Here is a 21192-nt window from a genome sequence, read left to right as displayed (position 1 = left end):
CCCAACCCCCCCCCCCCCCCCCCCCCCCGAACAAAAATAAACTTTGGTAAAACACTTGGGCAACTGATTTTCAATGCAGTTGATGTGCAGCACATTGAGAACTAGATCTTTATGCTTAGCAAAAACATGCTGTGCAGAGCCTTGGAGACAATTTCTGCATAAGAAATCCTTAACGCATCTTTTTGTAGAATCTGGCCTAAAGATTTTTAAAGGTCTGTGTAACTGCTACAGGCCTATAGCTGAAGTCCTGCTTTGTCAGAGAGCTCTTGCATTGGCACAAAAGTCTGTTTGCCAGAGGTCAGCCTAGAAAAACTGTAGTGTCTGAGTAGCAGATGTAGCTGACCTGTCCAAAGTGGTGACAGCTTGTATTAATATTCCAGCCTGTGAACTGCAGACAGCTCAAGGCAGCAGCAGCAGCTTTGGCTTTACACAGTAGTTCAGCATCCTAAAACTAGAATAAATTTTCAATAAATGTAATTCTGAAAAGATTTATACTGCCTTTTTGGTGGGGACTTCCGCCCTTTCTCGGCTGTCACGTACAGTCCTGTCATTACCGGTGAGATTCCACAAGGTCTCAGAGGTACACGTTGCAGGTTTGGGGCAAAGCTGAATGCACCAAGAGGAGCTCTAGCTTGATAGTCTCATTTCTTGGATATCCAGGGTAGCAAGATTTTTTCATTTCTGAGTTATTAGCTGTGTGCAGGTACAGCAAACGTTTATAGACATTTTAAATTAAAATGAAGTGGGATGACTTTTTTAATAGTGTTTTAAAAACGCTTATGTCTTTTTAAATGAGAGCTTTTCAGGCCAGCTTGATGCTTTCAAGTACGCAAAGACAGACTTTAGGCTTGGCTCCTGTTTTCAGCTGACGCCTGCAAACACTTTTAAAAAATGCTTTTTTTTTTTTCAAATTTTCCCCCCCCTCAGCTGTTAGTAACAGGAGGGCCGTGTGCCTTTCAGGCAGGAGCCCTAAGCGGCTGGCCAGGCCCCTTGCAGGGAGCGAGCCCGGCCCTTCCCGCAGCCGCCCCTCGCTTCAAACGACAACACAGGAAGCGCCGGCCGGGACCAACCGCCGGCGGAGCGGGGAACGGCCCGGGCCGGCGGCGGGGAGCTCCGGCCCCGCGCTCCTCCGGGGCTGCGGAGGCCGTTGTAACAGCCTGCTGCTGGGGGAGCAGAAGCGTTCGGAGCAGATGGGAGACTCCGCTTGATTGCGTTCTGCGCTGAAGACACCGGTTCTTTAGTCAAATGAATTCTAGGGTAGGGGTGGGGCGTTTTCCAAATGATATCGGAGGAAGAAAAGACAAAGGCAAAGCTGTAAGTGTTTGGTTTTTTTCAAACAGGGCTTTCGTGGCTTTCAGCAGCTGCAGCAAAATGACTCAGCAGCAGCGCCTCTACTTGGGTTTTACTTGTTGAAATTTCACTTTTGAAAGCCGAATGGTAGTTTGTCTTTAACAAGGTGACAAGCTGGGTTGTACTAAACTGAATGTTAAAAATAACTTCCGGTTTAATACATTAAAAATACAGCTATGTTTTTACCCATGACTTTTGTTACGGAAGCAACTTTATAAGTGATTTTTCTGAGAACTTTTATTTAAAATTTCTATTGCTAACTCGGTTTATTTTTTTTGAGTAGTAAGAAGAAGGTGCTATTTATCATGGCAGTATAATTCTGTATTTTTCAAAGTTTTCTGGCATTTGAGTTGTTTGCGAGTAATTTCATAGCAGTGAGAAACAGATAGCACTATATCATGTTGATAACCAAGTTTTGTACAGAGCTGAAACTACTGGCTAAATTCATACTAAATGCATGAAGTCCTGACCAAAGTCTGTGAGCTGCGGGTATGGTGTATTTCCCAGAAATATATTTAAAAAAAAAAAAAAAAAATCTGCTTTAAGTAAATCTTGGCTATAAAGTTGGCCTGATTTGCTGGTTGTACGGACTATTTTCCTTCGGGTGGTGACCTAACATTTTCTAAAGCATCATCTGCTGTGAAGGCAATGCAGGATGACAGGATTAAAGCTGCTGGAGGAAATCTTGTTTGGTCTTGACTGAAAGAGGAAATGGTATGACAAAAAGTAAAGGCAGAAAGAAAGGTAGTAGCCATGAGTAATAATTCATAAATGCAAGCCTTATTCATCATGCCTGGGCAAGGGGGAGACTACTAACGATGCTGTTAGTCACACAGATTGCTTGCCTATCTGGGATTCTTTGTGGGGCAGTAATGTGGAAAAATAACAAAAAAAAAAATCAACCAAGCACCACAGCATATGCTGCACTTGTGACTTTTGCTGCCTGTAGTAAGACACTGCGGAACTGTGCTAAAATAATGATTTGACTTTTTTAATTTTAATCTTAGTAATATTGATGTTGTCCCACTTTACCTTTCCAACTGTTAATTTACAGGCTCACATGAAAGCTCAAAAAGCAAGTAAAGAACAGCAGTTTGATGTAATGAACAAACATTACAAACAGCTTGAGAGTCGCCTGGATGAAATGCTTTCTAGGATTGCTAAGGAAACTGAGGAAATCAAGGACTTGGAGCAACAGCTCACTGATGGTAAACTTTTTTTTTTGTTTTACAGTAGTATTTCTTGCATTTAGGATAACATGACAGTTGAATTGGGCATTCAGGTTTTTTTAACTTTGCTTAAATGAAATACACAGTGTGTAGGAAAAGGTTAAAAAACTATTCTTATCTAAAAGGAGACTTTGGGTAGATTATTTGTTTAAAATATGTTCACCTCACTTGTACATGGTTGGGGAAGGCAGTTTGCGGGGGGGGTGGTTTTTTGTTTTTTTGGTTTGGTTTTGTTTTTTTTTTCTTTTTTCTTAAGGTGGGGGGGGAAGTTCTGGAAACTGACTTAATAAATCAACAAACTACATTTATGTATACATTTAATGTACACCTAGTCGATGTGAAAGTAAATATCCCAGAAAATAACACGAATATAAAAACTGAAACAAAATTGATTTAAGTGTAAAGGTAACAAATGTCATCTTAAGTAGGGGTAGGAATGCACAAAGAACTGCAGTTTCTTTTTAACTCTTCCAGTGGTCAGGTTAATACAGTAACATGGGAACTCGTAGCCTTTAAAACACAGCACAAACATTTTCTGGTTGCCTTCTAGTTACTTGTTGTTACTACATATTCCAATAGGCGAACATCTTAAGATGAAGAAAGGCGGTTTTGTTTGTTTTGTAAATAAGTGTGGTTTCTTAACTATCTTAAATTTGTTTTGCATTTCTGCAGGTCAGATAGCAACAAATGAAGCACTGAAGAGAGATTTAGAAAGTATTATCATTGGATTACAGGAATACCTGGAAAGTGTTAAGTGTCAGGCGAAACAGGCCAATGATGCATGTAAGGAGTTGCAGAAAGATAAAGAATCTTTGCTACAAAGATTGGCAGATCTAGAGGAGGAAAGAAACAACCTGGAAATAGTTGCCATGGATGCAGAAAATATGAGAAAAGTAAGGCTTAATACTATGTTTCTTCCCAAATTCAGATACCTAAGAATAAACTTAAAAAAAACCCAAAACAACAAAAAAAACCCCAACAAACACAACCCAAAAAACCCAACAAAACCAAAAACCAAATGATCAAATTGGGAATAACAAAGCACAGTTACTTGGATAAAGTAATTTTTTGATGTGGTAACTTCAATTTGATGTTCCTGTGCATATTAAGAACAGAATTTGGCCTTTAAAACCAGTTGCAAGAGACATACAGTAAATCTGTACTTTATGGAAGATGTCTCAGAAATGCAGGCTTTGCCTTTCAGATGTTACTAAAAATGGATTTGCAGTTGATATCATAGTGCATTGCATTAGCGAAAACTGTCTGGACACTAGCCGAGGACGTGTGTGTTACCAGCTTGCATCTGTCCTATCAGCCAATTTCTTAGAGAGCTGTCTTGGTATCCTAATAAGTTTTATGTAAACCTTAATACCAGTGACAAATGTGTACCACTTTAAGCTACACCTTTCTAACTTAAGTGTAGATTTTTGTACAGTCTGTCACAATAGCGTCTTTGACCTGACCTTTGTAGTAGTGCCACCTAGCTTTAAGTTGTAATGTTTAGTGATTAGTGTCTCTATTTTGACCTACCTGTGTCACACTGGCGAGTTTCAGAGTAACAGAGGAAGAGAGGCATGTACTCTTAAGAAATCCTGTCTCTCCTGTGTACATATTTCTAAAATGAATGTAAAATTCCAGGAAATTAAAATGCTAGAAGGCGCACTCCAAGAGCAGCGAGAAATAAATGAATCGCTTAGAGATGCACAAGGGGACATCAGTGCCTATGAGGCTGAACTGGAAGCCCAGCTAAGAGACAGAGACACTGAAGCCAATCAGCATAAAGAAGAATTGGAAAGACTGAAACAACTTAGCCAGGTAAGAACAGAGCTCTTGCACTACCAAAGGGATAATCTACCCCTGGACAAGGGATGACCAAACTTTCTTCCGAACCACATCTCCAACACTGACTTGCAAATAATTGTTGGTTTAGGTGTGCCCCCAAATGGAAGGTAGTATCAGTTTGCTAGGATTTGTAACTCTGCATTGAAGCAAGGTACAGATCATTTGGGGGCCTTGTAGAGAATATTGACCATATTTAAAAGGAGAATCTGCATCTTTTAGGAAAGAGATAAATGTGCACACATCAAAGAAATTACACTAAAGCAGTCTTGTGAAAAGTAGCAGGTGAAAGACAAAGTTTGCCTTTGCTCTTTGTAGTAGAAATGGAGTTTTATAGCAAATATTTATTTTTATTTTGTAATATATTATAAAGAAGTAGCTTTCTGCTGGGGAAGCACAATATATGCTTTAATTTGTACAATCCCATTTATCTTACCGTTGGGGATCCTCATTTGGATTCATGTATGATCATGATGTACAGTCCTATCTTGGTTCAGTTTCCATTCATCAGAAATCAACATGGTGAGGTTTTTTTGCAAGACGTATTCCAACTGCACATTCCAGATTACTGTTTTGCATTTTCATTTCTGCCTGCAAAGTGTGGTGTTCTGTCCCCAACCCTTCCAAGTCTTTTAGTTTTGATGTTTCAGGAAAAACTTGAAAGGTCTCTGTAGAACACCAATAAAACATAAATCTCTCGGTTACCTGGTGGGTAGGACGTGCTCATGCTAGGTCTAGATTAGAATTTACAGTGCAAGTCATGATGATGATGATGTTTTAGGAAATATACCTGTTATGTATATCTGGTAATGGGTTGATTTGGGATGGTTGGGGTTGTTCTGTTGAGTTTTTTTAGGAGATGTTGTCATATTGTTACCATTTTAAGGAACACAGCTGCTGTGTGTTTGGGTGACAGGTTGGGATTGGGAGTGGGGATATTAATCTGAAGGTTTTCTGTGTTTGTAGATGGAACTGTCAGCCCTGCAAGCTGAACTCGAAAAAGAACGGCAAGCATTAGAGAATGCTCTGACCAAAGCACAACTAGCAGAAGAGAAGGAACAACAAAATTATAAGCTCCTTTCTCAGTTCAGACAATTGCAGGTGAAGTATTTCTTGCCTTTAAAATGTTACCTGATACACAGTATGTTTCCCCACTTCCTCAAGCGGAAAGTGGTGAGAATTTTAAAGGATTCTGTATGATCTTGTTTTGAAGTTCAGTAGTATTTATGACTTTTTCTGACTTTAATTTTCTTATGCAGAGACCCTACACGATAGTCTTTTTTTTTTTGTCTATTTTAGGTATTTTAGATTGACCTTTAAAATAATTTCAGAGCTGCTCAGTTATATTGCAGAGGGATTGATAAATTGTTATATGTATACCTTCATTTCCCACAAGCTTCATCTAGTACGTGTCAGTAAGAAAACTATTTGGATGCAGAAGAAAAAACTGATCCAATACCTAAACCAGAATTTATTGCCTCTGTTTAAAGCTGTGATCCTGAGGAATCTTACTTAATTGCCACAAAACAGTAATGGTGTCCAGGTACGACAGGCAACAGAGCTTGTGATACTTGAAGTGATAGGCATTTCATAAACTGCATAGGTGTACAGAAATATCTCTACTTTAATACAGTGTCACAGATCAGTGCCTCATCTTAATTGAGATTAGAAACTGAGTGTTCCTCTTCCTAAAGCTGCTGAAAGGTTCAGTCAACAGGATTTCTCTAGGCAAGAGTAATATACTGGGCTCAAGATCTTCAAAATATGGCTGGGAAAGGACACCCACCCCCACCCCCCCCCCCCCCTTTTTTTTTTTTTTTTTTTTTTTTTCCTCCCCCCAAGTGCTGGGTGACAGCAGTTTCCCTCAGTGTGGGAAGGCTGGATTCAGTCCTTCTTTGTATCTGTCAGATCCCTTTTTCCCATCTCACATACTCCTCAGAGGATATGATGACCACTAGAATAGAATAGTTCATTTGGAAGGGACCTACAACAAATATCTAGTCCAACTGTCTGACTGCTTCAGGAAGAACTTATAAAGGATCCTCACCAGACATTAGCATTGTCATTTTTGCTGAAGCTTGCTGATGTGCAGAGAAGAGTTCAAGACCTATGGGGCCAGGACAAGAGTGACTCCTTGGTCTAGTGGCTGGGACAGCGTCTGCAATTTTTCCATCTTCTATTATGGATAGATAGTGGGATGGGCTTCTGTATGTCACTGGGCTTTACTTACATAAAGACAGTACTTCCTTAGTTTAAAGAAAGGATAAGATCATTTTTTAACTGGCATTCAAATACTTTTAACATAACTGAAACTGAAAGGCAAAGATTGTTTGGGGTGTTTTGTGGTTGATAGTGGTTCAGGCCACACTGAAAAAAATGTTTGGACTCTTATTTAAAAAAACAGAAAAAAACCAAACAAAAAAACCCCAACCCAACAAAAACTGAACAACAAGAAAAACCCCAAAACAGATCTAGGTATTAAAAATTGTAGCTTTTATTGTTTGTGCATGTTTGCTTATGGTTGTGTGTGGGGTTTTTTGTCTGTCTTTTTTTAGGGAGACAATAATCTACTGAAACAACAGCTTAAAGATCTTCAGAATCAGCTAAACCATGCAGTTGGTAGCTTAATTCATCCGGAGGAGGTCTTAGCTTGTATAAATGAACTCAAGCAAAACCTTCAGACAGGAGTTGGAGAAATTAAGTGAGTAAAATAAAAGTACAAAGAGCGTTACATTTGTGCATGTGAAAGTGGGAAGTACATGAGAGCAACAAGGTACATGTGCTGCATCCTACTGAGTGCCACCTGGGACAGGTCAGACATAAACTTGAGCATCCTGTGGTTGTTAAGAGAATATTACCCAAGCTCAGTAATTCCATTACTGAGGGAAATATGCAGTCCTCTTGGGTTTCACTGCAAGGGAAAGAGCAAACTTTTTCCCCCTCTTTAACCCTAGCAACAAAGAATGGTAATAAACAAAGACAGAATGGTATAAATAGAGCCAGGGTGGAGGTCTGTCTGTACTGTCTAACGTGTTCAGTGCTGCACCTGAGTACATTTACATTGGATGTTTTAAACTTGTACTATTGTATTAGGCTTCATTATTTCAGTATCTGGTATCACATTTTAAAATCAATATTTTTCTGTCTTGGAACCTGGATTGTTTCTCTTTCAGGTGTCAGAATTCAGCTGATGTTTTGGGGAAAAGCCTTGCAAATCTACAGAAAGAATTTAATGACATCCTTGCTGATGCTCAGAGGGAAAAAGAGAAAGCATGGGCTAGACAGAGACAATTGCAGGAAGAAATGGTATCCCAGCAGGAAAAACTGGAAGAGGTACAGGAGAAATATAGACAGGCACGTATCAAAACAACAAAAGCAAGAGTAAGACAATTCCAGCTTAGTCTAAAAAACGTAACTTGCAGCTGAAGGATCAAGTTTCACTAGAGATAGAGCTTTGCTACCCTCCATCTTCCAGAAGAGTATAATTTTACTAAAGGTAGACAAATTGAATACATTTGCTTGTCAGAAACACATTGATGACTTGCATCAGAGCACGCTGCTGTTACTTGTGATTAGAACGGGAATACTAACCATTATCAGAGCTTGATTTTCCTTTTGTGCACAAATGTATGTCATGTAGTAATTGTCATTATAAAAAAACTGTATAAGCAGGCAAAAGCTTGTGAAGAGGAAAACCAAATAATTGACCACTTCTGTGCTGTGTATACTGTGAAATTCTGGTTAAAGTAGTGAAATACATCAGCCATTCTTGCTTTCTTTTGATAAGTGTTAAATTGGATATTTGACAGGACACGTGCTCCTTTGCAGCCTTTTGTTGGCTTTTATTATATAAAGCTTGCAAAAAATACTGCTTGTAGGAGAAGGATTTAATGTGCATTAAAACTTCTGCAAGCAATCTCTCATTTTAGCTGTATGATAAGGAGAGACCCACTTTTTGGTGTTCATGTTGGAGCCTGAATTATTTATTTATTTATTAATTATTATTAATAGTCCTCATGATTTTTGCCTGATTATTTGGTGAATTAGAATTTAGACTCAATGATATGTCTCAGAAGCAAAAAATAGTTTAATTACATGTAGAAAAAATATAACCACTAACCTCCTTGAAAGATCACTACACATACCACTACCAAAGTAACTTGGGCACTTTTAAAATCTAATAGTTACAGTGGCAAAGCAGTTATTTTTCCTTTCTCTTCTGGTACAAAGTATGCTGGTAACTCCACTTCCCAAAATTTGTTTCTTTAAATCACTAAAATAGGGTGGCTTTTGCTTGAAAAAAAAATATATATTTCTAGCTACTCATTTTAACTTATTTCACTTATAGGTTAAAGCTGAAAACAGGCAGAATAAGAACAAGGTCCATCAGTTAGAGAATGAAATTCAACGTTTACATGAAAAAATAAAGAGCATGGAAGAAATTCAGGGCCTTGCTGATCAACAGCTCCAAGAGGCAGATGAAGAGAAAGACACTATTCTTGCACAACTGGAAGATTTAGAGAAAAGGGTAGGAATGAGTAAGGACAAGTCCATGTGCTATGTGTGCTCACGAAAAGAAGATTCAAAAACTTCTGAATTATTTTGCTTTCTAAGATAGATCAAATACAGGAAGGAACACAGAGGTTATATTCAACATCCTTCTTTTCCTTAAATTTTATTGGTTGTCCTTGCTTTAATGTTTTTTTTCTGTTACTTCTGTGCATACAATACAAAATGGGATATGTATGGGGAAGAAAGTCGTACCAACAGAAAGCCTTTTTTCTGTGCTGCTTTTTACTTAAAACTTATAAAGCCTATTATTTTCCTGGTTTCAGAAAAAAATAGAAGATGCCAGGGCACAAATGCAATTTGTCAGTCTAGATAAAGAACTGAAGGAATTAAAGAGAGCAATCATCACTTCAGATAAAATGGCAGCCACAGAACTCTCCATTGCTAAAAATCAGCTAAAGGCTCTTCGTGGGACTGTTCTCAGAATTAATCACGAGCGAGCTGAGGTACATCAACATTGAGAATTAATTGCTTGCATATAAGTAGTGCTTTCTAATGCCATCATAATGGGAGCAGTCCTGGTGTTGTGTTTTAAATTCAGCTTCAAAGCTTTTATTCTGAATTGTCCTGCTGCACAGGAGCTCTTGCTTCAGACAATGTCTCATCTTGAAATATAGTAGATAAATGCTTGCTGTGTGTTAGAAGGTGAGGGAGGGGCAAGTTTAATCTCTCATTAACTGAAAGTCAGACAATAGATAATACATTGTTAGGTAAGATAGAAAAGGAAAAGAAGGGACTATGGAACTTTGTTCTTACACTTTGAGTTTTTAAAATTGGGAACCATTTTTGGCTACATATTAACATCTCCTCTGTAGAAATACTGTAAAGTTAGAGGAGAAACATTATTTTACATAAACCTTGCAGTTTCTGGAATTCCAGAACAGACAAGTGCAGATGTTTTGTACTAGTCAGCTTTTCACAAAGCTGCGTGAGACAGCTGCAAGCTTGTGAAGTATTCTTGCAAACTAAAGCTCAAACTAAAATTTCAATTTCAGGAGATTGAGGAAGCTGAAGAGTTCTGTGCTGAGGCAGCTCGTGCAGCCCGGGATCTTGCCAGAGCAGAAGCAGAAATAGAATTGTTACAACAGCTCCTCAAAGAGAAGGAAAAACAGGTAGGTTGCAGTGATGTTTGCTCTATGTTATATCAGGACAATAAAATACTTAGATATAGTTGTTCAGTGAGTTTCTGAAAATGCCATATTTAGAGGTGTCTGCCCTGCCCTTTTTCCTCAAGTTTTCCCAATTCACAATGTTCTTCCCTCCTGATATCTGCCAAAGAACAAAATTAAAACCTCACTGGCTCAAGTAGCTGACTTTTAAGAAAAACTGTCACGTGTTCACTTAAGTGCCTTTACATGACTATGTCTGTAAGCCTTGGTCTTATGAGGGGATGGGAAGAACAATTTTGTTGCATCCAAGTAGTACATGCATTTTCCTGATTGAGCATTTTTGTAGGGACGGATGAGCAGGCTTGAAAAAGTTTTAGCACAATCTAATTTAAACTGAAGTGCTTTGCTTTGATTTAAACTTATATTTTAAATAGTTTCAGCATGAAATGGAGAAAGCTGGCGAGAAGACTGTTGCATCAAGCTCTCAGAAGTTTGAAATTGATAAATTAAAGGAAGCTATGGAGCAACAAAAGGCAGAAATTGACCGTTTAAGGTGGTTGTTGGATAACATTGGGACAGGTAATTTATCTTTTCTCTCCATTTCTTCTGGATAAGCATGGATGCGGAAGACTTTACTTTCTTCTCCATATTTCTCGCTGTTTGATCTGAGAAGCTGTTCAGAGCTCTGGAAGTTTATTCTAGGGGAATAAACTGTTCAGGATACCTTCCTGTGCAGTTCTTATACAGGATACATTCAGTCCTTAAATAACGTGCTTCAGTGGATTCTCTGTATCTATGTATATGAAGCAAAAAGCAAGACAAAGTGCAGTTATGTGAAATGTATGGGTCTTTGCTTCTTCAAATATGAAGAATGGAGGATATGGATGGTTACGGATCAGCAGTGGCACTAGCACTTCTAGGTTTCTACCTTTGCCAGTTGCCATGCCATGTGACCTTTGGAAATGTAGTTAAGTTTTTCCTCAATTTGAAAATCAGAATGATAGTGTGTTAGTTTTCATTGGTTTGTATTAACAACACTTTTACAACTATTTAGAAAACACTAGTTGTGCTATGCGTTCAGTTTGTACTGCTGTAGAACACTGTCAAAGATCTATATATAAGGAAAAATGAGCATCAGTTACCTGTATATGAACTTGCATTTCTACAATCTTAACACGACAAACTTGCAAGGACCAGTGTATGTCTACATCATGATATAATGTTTAGTTTGTTTCCCCCGGCAATTCATTTTTTTAATATTGTTTCAGGTTAACAGGATAACAATGAGGGAAAAGCTGAATGCAGTATTTATGACTTAATTCTCTGCCTTATATACACCTATAAAACTGTGATTAATTTGCAGGTAACAAAGATGAAATTGGCAACTTACAAGATGAAATTGCAGCACTCAAAAATGTGCTTTCATACCAGAATGATTACATTACCAGTATAGCGGATCCGTGGAGAAGAAGGGGATACTGGTATTACATGCCATCGTCACAGGTCAGAAAAAAAGATCCTATTATGTGGAAAGCCATTTGATATGGGAAAGTCCATTATAAACTTCCTAGGTCTGGGAGAGACTTAAGAAAAAATATTGGCTGGCATATAAGAGAAATACTGAAACAAGACATAGACAAACGTTCCCTGATAAAGCCTATTACTCTGTAGTGATAGGAATCTAGTCTACGTAAAATTTGGAGACAATTATTCAAAATGCAGTACTGTAAATTCATTTAGGTAAAGGTTAAAAGGGGACATTACAGACAAAAATTTCTTGTAAAACAGCATTTGTCTGAATTTAAGAGAAATACTGTTAAAACAGACGTAGTGCTTGCTTTTAAAAGCAGCATGATGTTTGGAAGTGAGAGAAAGCAGAGTATGTATAGCCTGTTCTTGAAAAATCAGTGCTTTAGAATGTCTACAACAAATAATTTATTTTACGTGATTTGTTATTTCTAGATTAACACATACTGTTGTTTTTTTTTTAGGCTTCAACTCCTGCTTCCCATAGCACAAAAGATTCTGGAGTTTGTTTACTGTGTTCTGGCATGTCCCAACCCAGAAGAGGGTGTGGTCAGGACAGACAGAGCAGGAAGGAAGACTTGCCCAGTCAAGGAGGATGTTGGGTTTATTCACCAGTCAGAACTAGGTTGTGCAAAACAGAGTCTGGTAAAGGTAAGTCAGTCTCATGGTCTCAGAATGTTTAGGACCATACTAAAGATGGACTTGCTTAGAGTTCACAGTGAATTTTTTTCGATGTGCACAAGCGAATTATAAATGTTTATTACTGTTGAACTCATAATTTGGTTTAAGTAGCATTTATTACACTTTTGTACATTACATAGATTTTAAAATATGCATTTGAAGAGTATCTTTTATTGAAAAAGTTATTAAAAATAACCTTTTATTTTGGTTTGGGTTTTTTTTGGTAAAGATGGAAGAGCGAAAGACGATGGTGAAGGAAATGAAGAAACTCGTGTTCCCAAAGACCTGCCCTTTGTACCACCACCTGGTACAGTTATTTACACAGTCCTTCCAGATGGTGCCCCTGTACCTCAGGGAACTGTGGTTTATGGTCCTCCTCCTGCAGCAGCAAGTGGAGATTCAATTGCTCCTGGATCTGTTATCTATGGCCCACCTCCTGTGGGAGCCCAGGTTGTTTATGGCCCTCTTCCTCCAAACTTCACCGTCCCACTCATTCCTGTTGGAGTGCTTCACTGCAATGTGCCTGAACATCATGATTTGGTAAGATAGAGCTGTGAGCTGCAGGTTTAACCATAGCCAACTGACTTATGAATGGATTAGGAAGATCTTTTGACCTATGCTTTCTCAAAAAAAATGCAAAGAACCAAAACCTCATTTTCACATATTAGATTGGTCTAGTTTTTCAAAAAAATAACAAAGTCCTTGCTAGAAAGGTTCTGGACCTGAGAGAGCTTGCTGATAAGAATGTTCTACCTTCAGTGCTAGTAGTCTGGTCTTTGCTATCTGTAGCTGCTCCTGTGTCTCAGGAGGACTGAAGTAGAAAATAGGTCTTGGATTTTGTTGTTCTATTTCCTGTATGTAGGAGAGTGAAGTCTCAAGGCTAGAAGACACTGTGTATTATTTAAAGTCTCGGAAATACAAAGATAAATGGTCAGAGGCAGCTGAGCATAAATGTAAAAAAGAGGTGGAAAAATTGCGTCAAAACGTTGAAGAACTTCTGCATGAAAGAGAGGAGTTGGAACATGAAGTAGCAGAGCTACGACGAGCAGCTCAAAAACATAACAAACACAAGTAAGAATATTGCACTAGAATGCCTTTGAAGTAAGCGTGTGGAAATACCTAAATATTTTTCTAATAAAAATCAATTTTGACTCATGTACAATTAATGTAAATGGACTAGAACTTCAGGAGGCTCCGGGCCTCTGGCATTTTGTATTTTAATTCCCTGTCTTTCTTCCTGACCTTTTAGGGACTTTATTCAAGGGTATACTGACAACCTTATTGTGGATTTGCAGTTAGAAGAGTCTCTTAAACATCATGAAGATATTGCAGATGAAATTGAATGTATAGAGAAGACTCTTCTGAAACGACGAGCAGAGCTTAGAGAGGCAGATAGGCTACTTTCAGAAGCTGAAGTGGAACTTGAGAGCACACGGGGGAAAGTAAGTAAAGCTGTAACTCTTAAGTGCAGAAGGATTTGCATGTTGCATTAAGACAGTTTTAAGCAGAGGATTTTTGTTTGTCTAAGCAGTTCATTTTCACTTTGATAACCTGAAGCCTCTTAAAATGCTTCTATATGAAAATAGAAGTTGCGGGAAACCTGTGCTAAGAGAAACTGTTTCAGTCCTTGCCAAAGAGGAGGAAGCTTTTCTGCTCTGGACAAGAGAGGGGAAAAAGTTCTACTTCATGGTATAGAGAGGGAGAAAGCTCAGGTGGAATACTCAAGCCAGGAGGAGGTCATCTTTAGACAGCTAACCTGCAGGTTTGGGATGTGGAAAACATAAGATGGGAATGTATTGTCTCAGTAATCTTCAATTTTTGCTCTAGACTAAAGAGACTATTCAAAAGTACAATCATGCCAAACAGCATTTGTCCCGTACTGAAACTGAGGGAAAGGAGCTAGAGCGAAGGGCTCGGGAAATGGCCATTAAACTTGTGAAAGCAGATCAGCAGTTAAGGTACACTTTTTTTTGTGAATTTTTATCAAACGGGGATGAGGAGAAAAACAAGATTCTTTCAGATATCAAGATAGTGCTTTTGGAGGGGGAGAGCTGTTAAAATGTTAATATGAAAAGGCATAAATGCTTCTTCAGGTTATTACAGGCAGATACAAGGGATGTAGAACAGCATAAGAGGGAACAAGAAAGTGTTTTGAAGGAAATCAACAAAATGGTGGCTGCAAGAGACTCTGAGTTCCAGTCATTAAACCAGAAGATAGAAATGCTAACTGAAAGGTAAGTATTTTTAATTTACTATAGAGTGTATTAGATAAAATAAAGACATCCTCCTCCAGTAAGTTACTGCCTAAGGTGTTCTTGTTTCTTCTGAGTCATGTTTTTATCCTCATTGTCAGTCTTCAGAAGCTTCAAGGAGATATTCAAGTTGCAGAAGGTAATGAAGAACATCACCTCCAAATCCTTAGAGAAGCAGAAAGCCTTCTTCAAGGCAAGAAAACTGAACTGGAAAGACTGAAGGATCAGGTAAGGCTTATCTTATTAACTCTGGATGATCCATTTTGTTGGTTTTGATGTAACTGAAAGCTGAGAAGAGTCTCAAGTTCTGAACTGCCTTGTCTGCAGAATTTAGTTCTTAAGTTTATTTTAATATCAGTGGTTTGAATTGTCCTTGGTTTGTCTCATGACAAGTATGATCCCAATCTCACTGGCGTTTCTGCATAACAAATGTTACTGCAGAGTTCTCTATGACAGTCCTTATTGCATTTCAGAATAAGAAACTTAACTCTCTGAGGTACAGGACTGCACAGCCCAGAGCAGAACTTAGTCTTTAGTATTGGCTTTATTATGCAGGTTTAGCAAATGAAGCTTATTGCTCTGATGGGATCCTTACACGTTATGCAATTCAACTAAGTCTTTGGCAGGGAACAGTGTACTGCACTTGTTCTTGCGCATGTGTGTAGCTACAAAAATAAAAAAGCCTTCAGATGCTTCTTCTGTTAAACTTCTACATTGTAGATTACTGCTCAGCAACAAGAGCTTTTGTTTCTGGAGCAACAGTTAAATCAAAGAAAAGAAGAGCTCCGTGTCCTTCAAGACTGTATTTCTCAAAAGAAAGGTGACCTCAAAGAAGCTCTTCGACGTGGAGAGGCTGAAGCAAATGAGAAACTACGCCAAATAAGAGTAACTTTTCCAAATGAGTTTTCAATTCATTGTATCTCTGAAGAACAGTAAAAAGAACAGAAGTATCAAAAACTTCCCATAAAGTTTCCACAAAAACAGTTTTGCTTTCTACGACCTCCCAAAACTCATGGAAAAATAGAACAAGCAAGTTTACAGTTTCGTGTGACTAAGAGCTTGGTCCAGATGCACAAATAAGAAGTAGAACTCCCGAGGTCCAGTAATACTAACAGAATTGGTCCCTTGAGAACTAAATTATATTAAATAGAAGTCTCTGAATGACTTACTGTTGCTGAGACAAGCAGCTGCTAAAGCAAATCAGGCTGATCAGTGTGTGTAAAACACAAAGCTGGCCTAAGTCAGCTGCCTCTCTCCATCCCTGTTTACTTAGAAAGGATTCTATACTTCCTTTCTTCCTGAAATAAAAACAAAGTATCAAGGTTAGTTACATTTTGTGGGGGCTTTTTGTCTGACTTTCTGTTTTAAGGCTTACCTGTTGTTCGCCTGAATGACAGTGTTATGGTCAGAGTTGTAGATCAGAATCTTTGCAAGATTACTACTATAAATTGGCAACAAGCAAGACAAACAATTGACAACAAGCAACCTAAATATTACATATTTCTTGTTTGTTTACATCATTAACTGTAACTATGAACTCTGGAATTAAATTGACCAGAATATTGTTGACAGACTTTTTTAATTTTATAAATATTTAGAACTTCTATTTAAAGGAAAACTTTATTTAAAATAGCAAATAATCTCATTCCTTGTAACACTGATATATTTCCACAGGAAATAAAACTACTTCTGGAAGAGCTTAACGTTGAGAGGAAAGAACTGGATGTCCAGATTAATGAGAAAAGAGCACAGCTTTTGTTCATAAAGAAGGATATTGGAAAAGAGGAAGAAAACCTTCAAGGAATACTTGGGCAAATTACCAGGCATAAGATAGGTGTGTCTTTGGCTTTACTCGATACTATTTTGTGCAGATTGGAAATAAATAACTCTGAGCTCTTAGTTGTACATCGCTGCAGCCTTCTGTTCCTCACTCCTTTAAAAAAATTGGGAATGACTGCAGAGAAAGAGTTCCCTGTAATTCTTGTAGTTTATACAGAGCTGACAGATACCCTTTGCTTAATTTGAGGTAATGCTTTATGCTGCTTTGTATTTGCGATGGGAGTTTTTCATGCCAGAGAGAAATGTGAACAAATCTGTTGTCAGGACTGATCAGTTAAGTTCACACTTGAGCAAGTCCTTGTGGTTAGGTAACTTGTGGTTAGGAGACATTAGCTAATTGTGCCACATTTGTAGAAGAAGAATTAAACATGGGGATGTGCAGGGAAGTGGAGGAATCTCTTTCCAAGGAGTTACATCCCTCAGATTGTAGTAAGTATAAGCAGGGGCAGTTTGCAACTTTTGTACTTTTTCTGAAATACTTTGTTTATTGGTCAGATACTCTGTCCCAAAGTAACTCCCTAGAGGGCAGGAAGAGCAGGAGACCTAGGGACCAGCAACTTGCTGGTAGAACAGCATAATACCTGGTGGGTCTGACACAGCAATTGAAAACATGAAGAGTTTTAACAGGGATGGTATCAGCATAGTGTCTCTTAATTTTTCCTTGGTGCCTTTTTCTGCAAATAGAATGCATTTGATGTGCTATTTCTTTCACCTTGCTAGAACTGAAACATGTTCTGGAAATGCTGGAGCTTGAGAATAATGAACTTCAAGTTTTGAAACTACAACATGACCAAAAGGTTGATGAGCTCGAAAAAACTCAGGTTACAATTCTAGAAGTAAGTATTTCTTCTGTAGCTAATACAGTAACTGGAAGAAGAGATCTGCATATTCTGTAGTTCTGTGAAGATCTGGGTAACAGAGTCCCTACACTTTTAAATCAAATCAGTTTCTAGTCTGATTTCAGCTTATCACAGAAAAGTCTTAAGTCTGCTTAGGCCCTTTAAAATAATGGGATTTTTTTGGTGCATATGAGGGAGAGAGGGCAAAAAGACAGAAGGCTCTTCTGTGGCTGTAGAACGATGAATACTGTTTTCTTAGCATTAGCTTCTGGAGTCTTTATATGGATTCTATCTGTGTCTTCACTTGCCAAGAGTAAGTATGGAAGACAGTTTACTAACTCAGCTGGATTATTTTCTCTACCATTAAAAAGGTATTTTAGCTCAGCTAGTCTTTTCTTTTGACACACACAGACATTCAACTTTGCTACCAGTGGGCAGAGAGACCAACATCATCACTTTGGCAGTCTCATAGTAGTTACAGGATTGTTAGGTGAGAGTCTGGGATAGCCCTCCTTTAGTCAGTTGTGCAATTCCATAAAATCTAAAATGTCTTTGCTAAGGGAGCATTTATAAGCATATATAAACAGATAGTACCTGCTGCTTACTTTTTTAAAAGACTACCTCTTCTCTTTGCACTCCTTCTGTGAAGGACAGGGAAAAGAAGGGACTAGTTGATATGTGTGGTACCTTTCTATTACCATGCTTAAAGTGGTCACCTTACTACGTTACCTAAGCATCTTGCAGCTCTTAAAGTGGTCCTTCTCTCAAAATCCCTGTGATGAAGGGACGTGCTACTCTTATGGAGGGAGGAAAAATGGTGGTTGAACTATGATGAAACAAAGAATTGCACCCCTGTCTTCCAGTCCTTGTGCTCATATTCATCATAAACTTCATCATAAATGCACTCAAATTAATCTTGTGCTTTTAAACAGTTATCCCTGTTACAATGCAGTAGTTATAGAGGGCACTCTAGCCTGCATATGATCTCTGTGAATGAAAGGTTTTTAAACTGCTGCAGCTAAAGATGTTAATAACTTGTTCTGCTTCTTGACCACATAAATGTGTTGTTCATAATGCACTCTTTTGTAGGAGAAGTTAAAATTGGAGAATATTCAGAGATTATTTCAGTGTCAGCAAGGGGAAGTAGATTGGCAGGAACAACTACTTGAGAAAGACCGTCGGGAAAATGAACATCTGGTTTCCCAAATGCGCACTCTGCAAAATAATATTGAGTCTCTGAATAAAGAAAAGGAAAAGCTTGAAGATGACTGTCGCAGTTTGGAAAAGAAGTTGTCACAAACCAGAAGGTGAGGGGGGAATATTTTTTCTGCAAAGGTCAGAAGTGATGGGAAGTGCCTTGAATGTCTGTTTATCATAACTAAAAATACAGCTATAACTTTGAGGTGCCCAATTATACAGAATATGCAGTGTCTTGTCCTCTGGAGGTTTTATTTTAAACATGTCTACAGCAGACTTACAGAAAATATTCAGCAGTGGAGCTGATGAACGCAACAGCATTTGTTATGTCATGGCAATACAATGAGAAATGTTATGAAAAGCAAAATGTTAAGTCTTGGAACAGGACAGCTGTCTTGCTGTCACGACTACTAGGTAGCATCCCCTTGAGCTGAGAGAACTTTTATTGAAATGCAGCTGTTTTTTAGTCCTCACCAAGTACTTCCAACAAACCAAGAATATGTATTCACATTTTGCAGAGACTTAACTGCTGCTGAAGATAGCAGCAGAACTGCATTGTCCAATGTAGAAAAAATGGAATTGGATGTTAAAAACCTGCAGCAGGAGGTAGATCTACTGAACAAACAAAAAAAATCACTGAATGGAGACATTATTGTTGTACAGAAGGATCTTCAAGGTAAAGATCAGTTTTTGGTTTTAAACTGTAATGTATTTTAAGAGAAATTGTGTTAAAAGACACACTATAACGGTAGTGTATGATACTAAATATCCAACATGCTCAAATATTTACAGGAGGAAAGTATTTAATGTGTTGAAAAAATGGAAATCTTAGAAACTGTTTTTCTATTGTTTATTCTTCATTTATGAAAAGCGCTAAATTTATTTGTATAGGTATTTCACATTGCTGACTGATAATCTCTGTGGCCAAATATCTTTCTAGAAAAAAAGGAAGAACTAGAAACACTGAAAGAAGAATTAAGTGACTCCAGGCAACAGCTTCAACTGGTAGAACAGGTTAGTTTTGGTGAAATATGTACTTACTTTCAGGTAGCAAGTAGATTGTTGCACAGAAATGAGGGGTGTCATTTAGCACAACAGTTGACAGTCCATCACCTGTTTTTCATCTAGGCACCCTTGCTCAAAATCAGACCCTTGTAGAGCTAATAAACAATGGCTAGTTTATTGCCTTGTTCTTGCTGAGTTTGGAGAGATTTGGACTACACTAGGTGCCTAACCAAATGAGATTTCTGGTTTGGGTTTTCTGTTTAAGTGGCAACTGTGATGACACTCTTAGTCACATTGTTATTGCCAAATTGGAGTGTGTGGGTTTTTTTGGTTTTGGGTTTGGGTTTTTTTTGGTTTGGTGGGGGTTTGCAGGTTTTTTGTGGATTTGTTTAGTTTTGAATTTATCTTCTTTCTAGAAAACAACCCAGACCCTAGTTTATTGTTTTTTAGGAAGAAGATACTTTAAAAACAAAACAAAACAGCATCTTCTAGCTTTTTATCTGGTTGTTCCTATTGTGTTAATTTACTCAGTGTCTGGTTTAAATGGAAGGTAATCTTCAGTGCGATTAGGGGTGATCAGTGATGTTCTTTCAAATGCAAGCCTTTTAGCCAGAGAGCTGTTACTCTTACCAGCTAATTATGCCACTTGATTTTATGTTTCATATTACAGGATTTGAAAAATAATGCAAGGCATCAGGATGAGTTGCTTAGAGAGCAGGCAACTCTGAAAGAAGATATCCTAGAGTATTTAAGGAAACGTAAGGATTGCCAAGAGAGACAGAAAAAGAGGGAGAACCAATTGCAGCAGCTCCAGAAAGAGATTGAAGAGAAAGAAACAGAACTAGCCAAACAAGAAGTGGTAACCACCCTGCCGACTTCCCTCACTTTCTCCTGACCTCTAAAAATAATGCAGGCCAGAAAGTTCTGGGTGCAAGTTTACAAGTAACATACCAGTGCTCTAAAAGAAACATGAAGCCTTATTTTTAGAGGAATAACAGTAAACAAAAAGCTTCAACATTCAGTTATATTTTAGTGAAAACTAGCATGTCACAACAAAGGACTGTGTCTTCCTTCTTGGCAGGGTCATCTTAGATGGAACTGATAAGAAAACTGCTGTAAAATCAGTACTGACCACTGAGTGCAAGCTTTTGTTCTTCTCTTCTGTGGTATTTCTGTGCAAAGCCCATCAGCTCTTCCTGAAAATTAGGGCTTAATCATATATTTCTGTAGTAAAATCAACTTACATTGGCTGAGGAGTTTCAACAAAGCGTTAACCAAAAGAAAAACTGAGGGAGCTGTACTGAAAATGAGAGGCAAGAAAAATTGATAAACTTTAGTCAGTAGGGAGTATTAGACTACAGTTCTTTCCGATTTATGCTGCTTTAATTTCTGTAATGTCTTTTGGTCATGGTGTTTGTTCTAGATTGGTACTAGTTAAAGCCTGAAGTGGTTTTTTTGGCAGATTCTTCATTGCCTCAAGCAAAATTCAGAGCATGAAGGAAAAAAACTGGAAGAACGTATTGCTAAAGTGAAAGATCAGAAAATCCTATTGGAAAAGGAACTAACAGATCAACAAAAGAAACTGGAGCAGGCAACAGCAAAAGTAAAGCTGGCAGAAGAAAACCTCAGGAAACTGGAAAAGGAGGAGTCCCGATGTGCAGCACTTGAAGAAACTGTCAGAAAAAGCAGTAAGATTTCAGTACTGAAACCAACAAATATTTCTGTTAATCTGGCTTGGTTTCTAATGCAGCACATG

The 21192-nt window shown here is 38.1% G+C and overlaps 1 protein-coding gene across 10 annotated transcripts in view; it reads left to right on the top strand.

Moving 5' to 3' along the window:
• The window catches only part of CNTRL (centriolin), a 35538-nt gene that overhangs the window by 10058 nt on the left and 4288 nt on the right, over positions 1-21192 (top strand). For 7 of the 10 annotated variants that reach the window (XR_774568.1, XM_010570763.1, XM_010570767.1 and 4 more), the window contains 26 exons: positions 2405-2558; positions 3252-3472; positions 4218-4394; positions 5385-5519; positions 6974-7119; positions 7592-7772; positions 8767-8946; positions 9254-9433; positions 9983-10099; positions 10531-10675; positions 11460-11599; positions 12088-12274; positions 12534-12844; positions 13167-13375; positions 13554-13746; positions 14132-14262; positions 14398-14538; positions 14658-14784; positions 15277-15441; positions 16231-16390; positions 17116-17231; positions 18324-18541; positions 18950-19107; positions 19372-19445; positions 20107-20295; positions 20899-21124. Coding sequence is in view for 9 of the 10 variants with exons in the window: in XM_010570763.1 (XP_010569065.1) it covers positions 2405-2558; positions 3252-3472; positions 4218-4394; positions 5385-5519; positions 6974-7119; positions 7592-7772; positions 8767-8946; positions 9254-9433; positions 9983-10099; positions 10531-10675; positions 11460-11599; positions 12088-12274; positions 12534-12844; positions 13167-13375; positions 13554-13746; positions 14132-14262; positions 14398-14538; positions 14658-14784; positions 15277-15441; positions 16231-16390; positions 17116-17231; positions 18324-18541; positions 18950-19107; positions 19372-19445; positions 20107-20295; positions 20899-21124 (4381 nt within the window). In the remaining variant the exon portion in view is untranslated. Of the gene's footprint in view, positions 1-2404; positions 2559-3251; positions 3473-4217; positions 4395-5384; positions 5520-6973; positions 7120-7591; positions 7773-8766; positions 8947-9253; positions 9434-9982; positions 10100-10530; positions 10676-11459; positions 11600-12087; positions 12275-12533; positions 12845-13166; positions 13376-13553; positions 13747-14131; positions 14263-14397; positions 14539-14657; positions 14785-15276; positions 15442-16230; positions 16391-17115; positions 17232-18323; positions 18542-18949; positions 19108-19371; positions 19446-20106; positions 20296-20859; positions 21125-21192 lie in introns of those variants that run through there. The other 3 variants (XM_010570764.1, XM_010570766.1, XM_010570770.1) reach the window with 3 other exon arrangements.

This window comes from Haliaeetus leucocephalus, unplaced genomic scaffold, assembly GCF_000737465.1.
Source record: "Haliaeetus leucocephalus isolate CR32 unplaced genomic scaffold, Haliaeetus_leucocephalus-4.0 Scaffold306, whole genome shotgun sequence".
NCBI classification, from domain to species: Eukaryota; Metazoa; Chordata; class Aves; order Accipitriformes; family Accipitridae; genus Haliaeetus; species Haliaeetus leucocephalus.
Note: the sequence above shows the minus strand (reverse complement) of the source record. Positions and strands in the feature narration are given on the sequence as shown.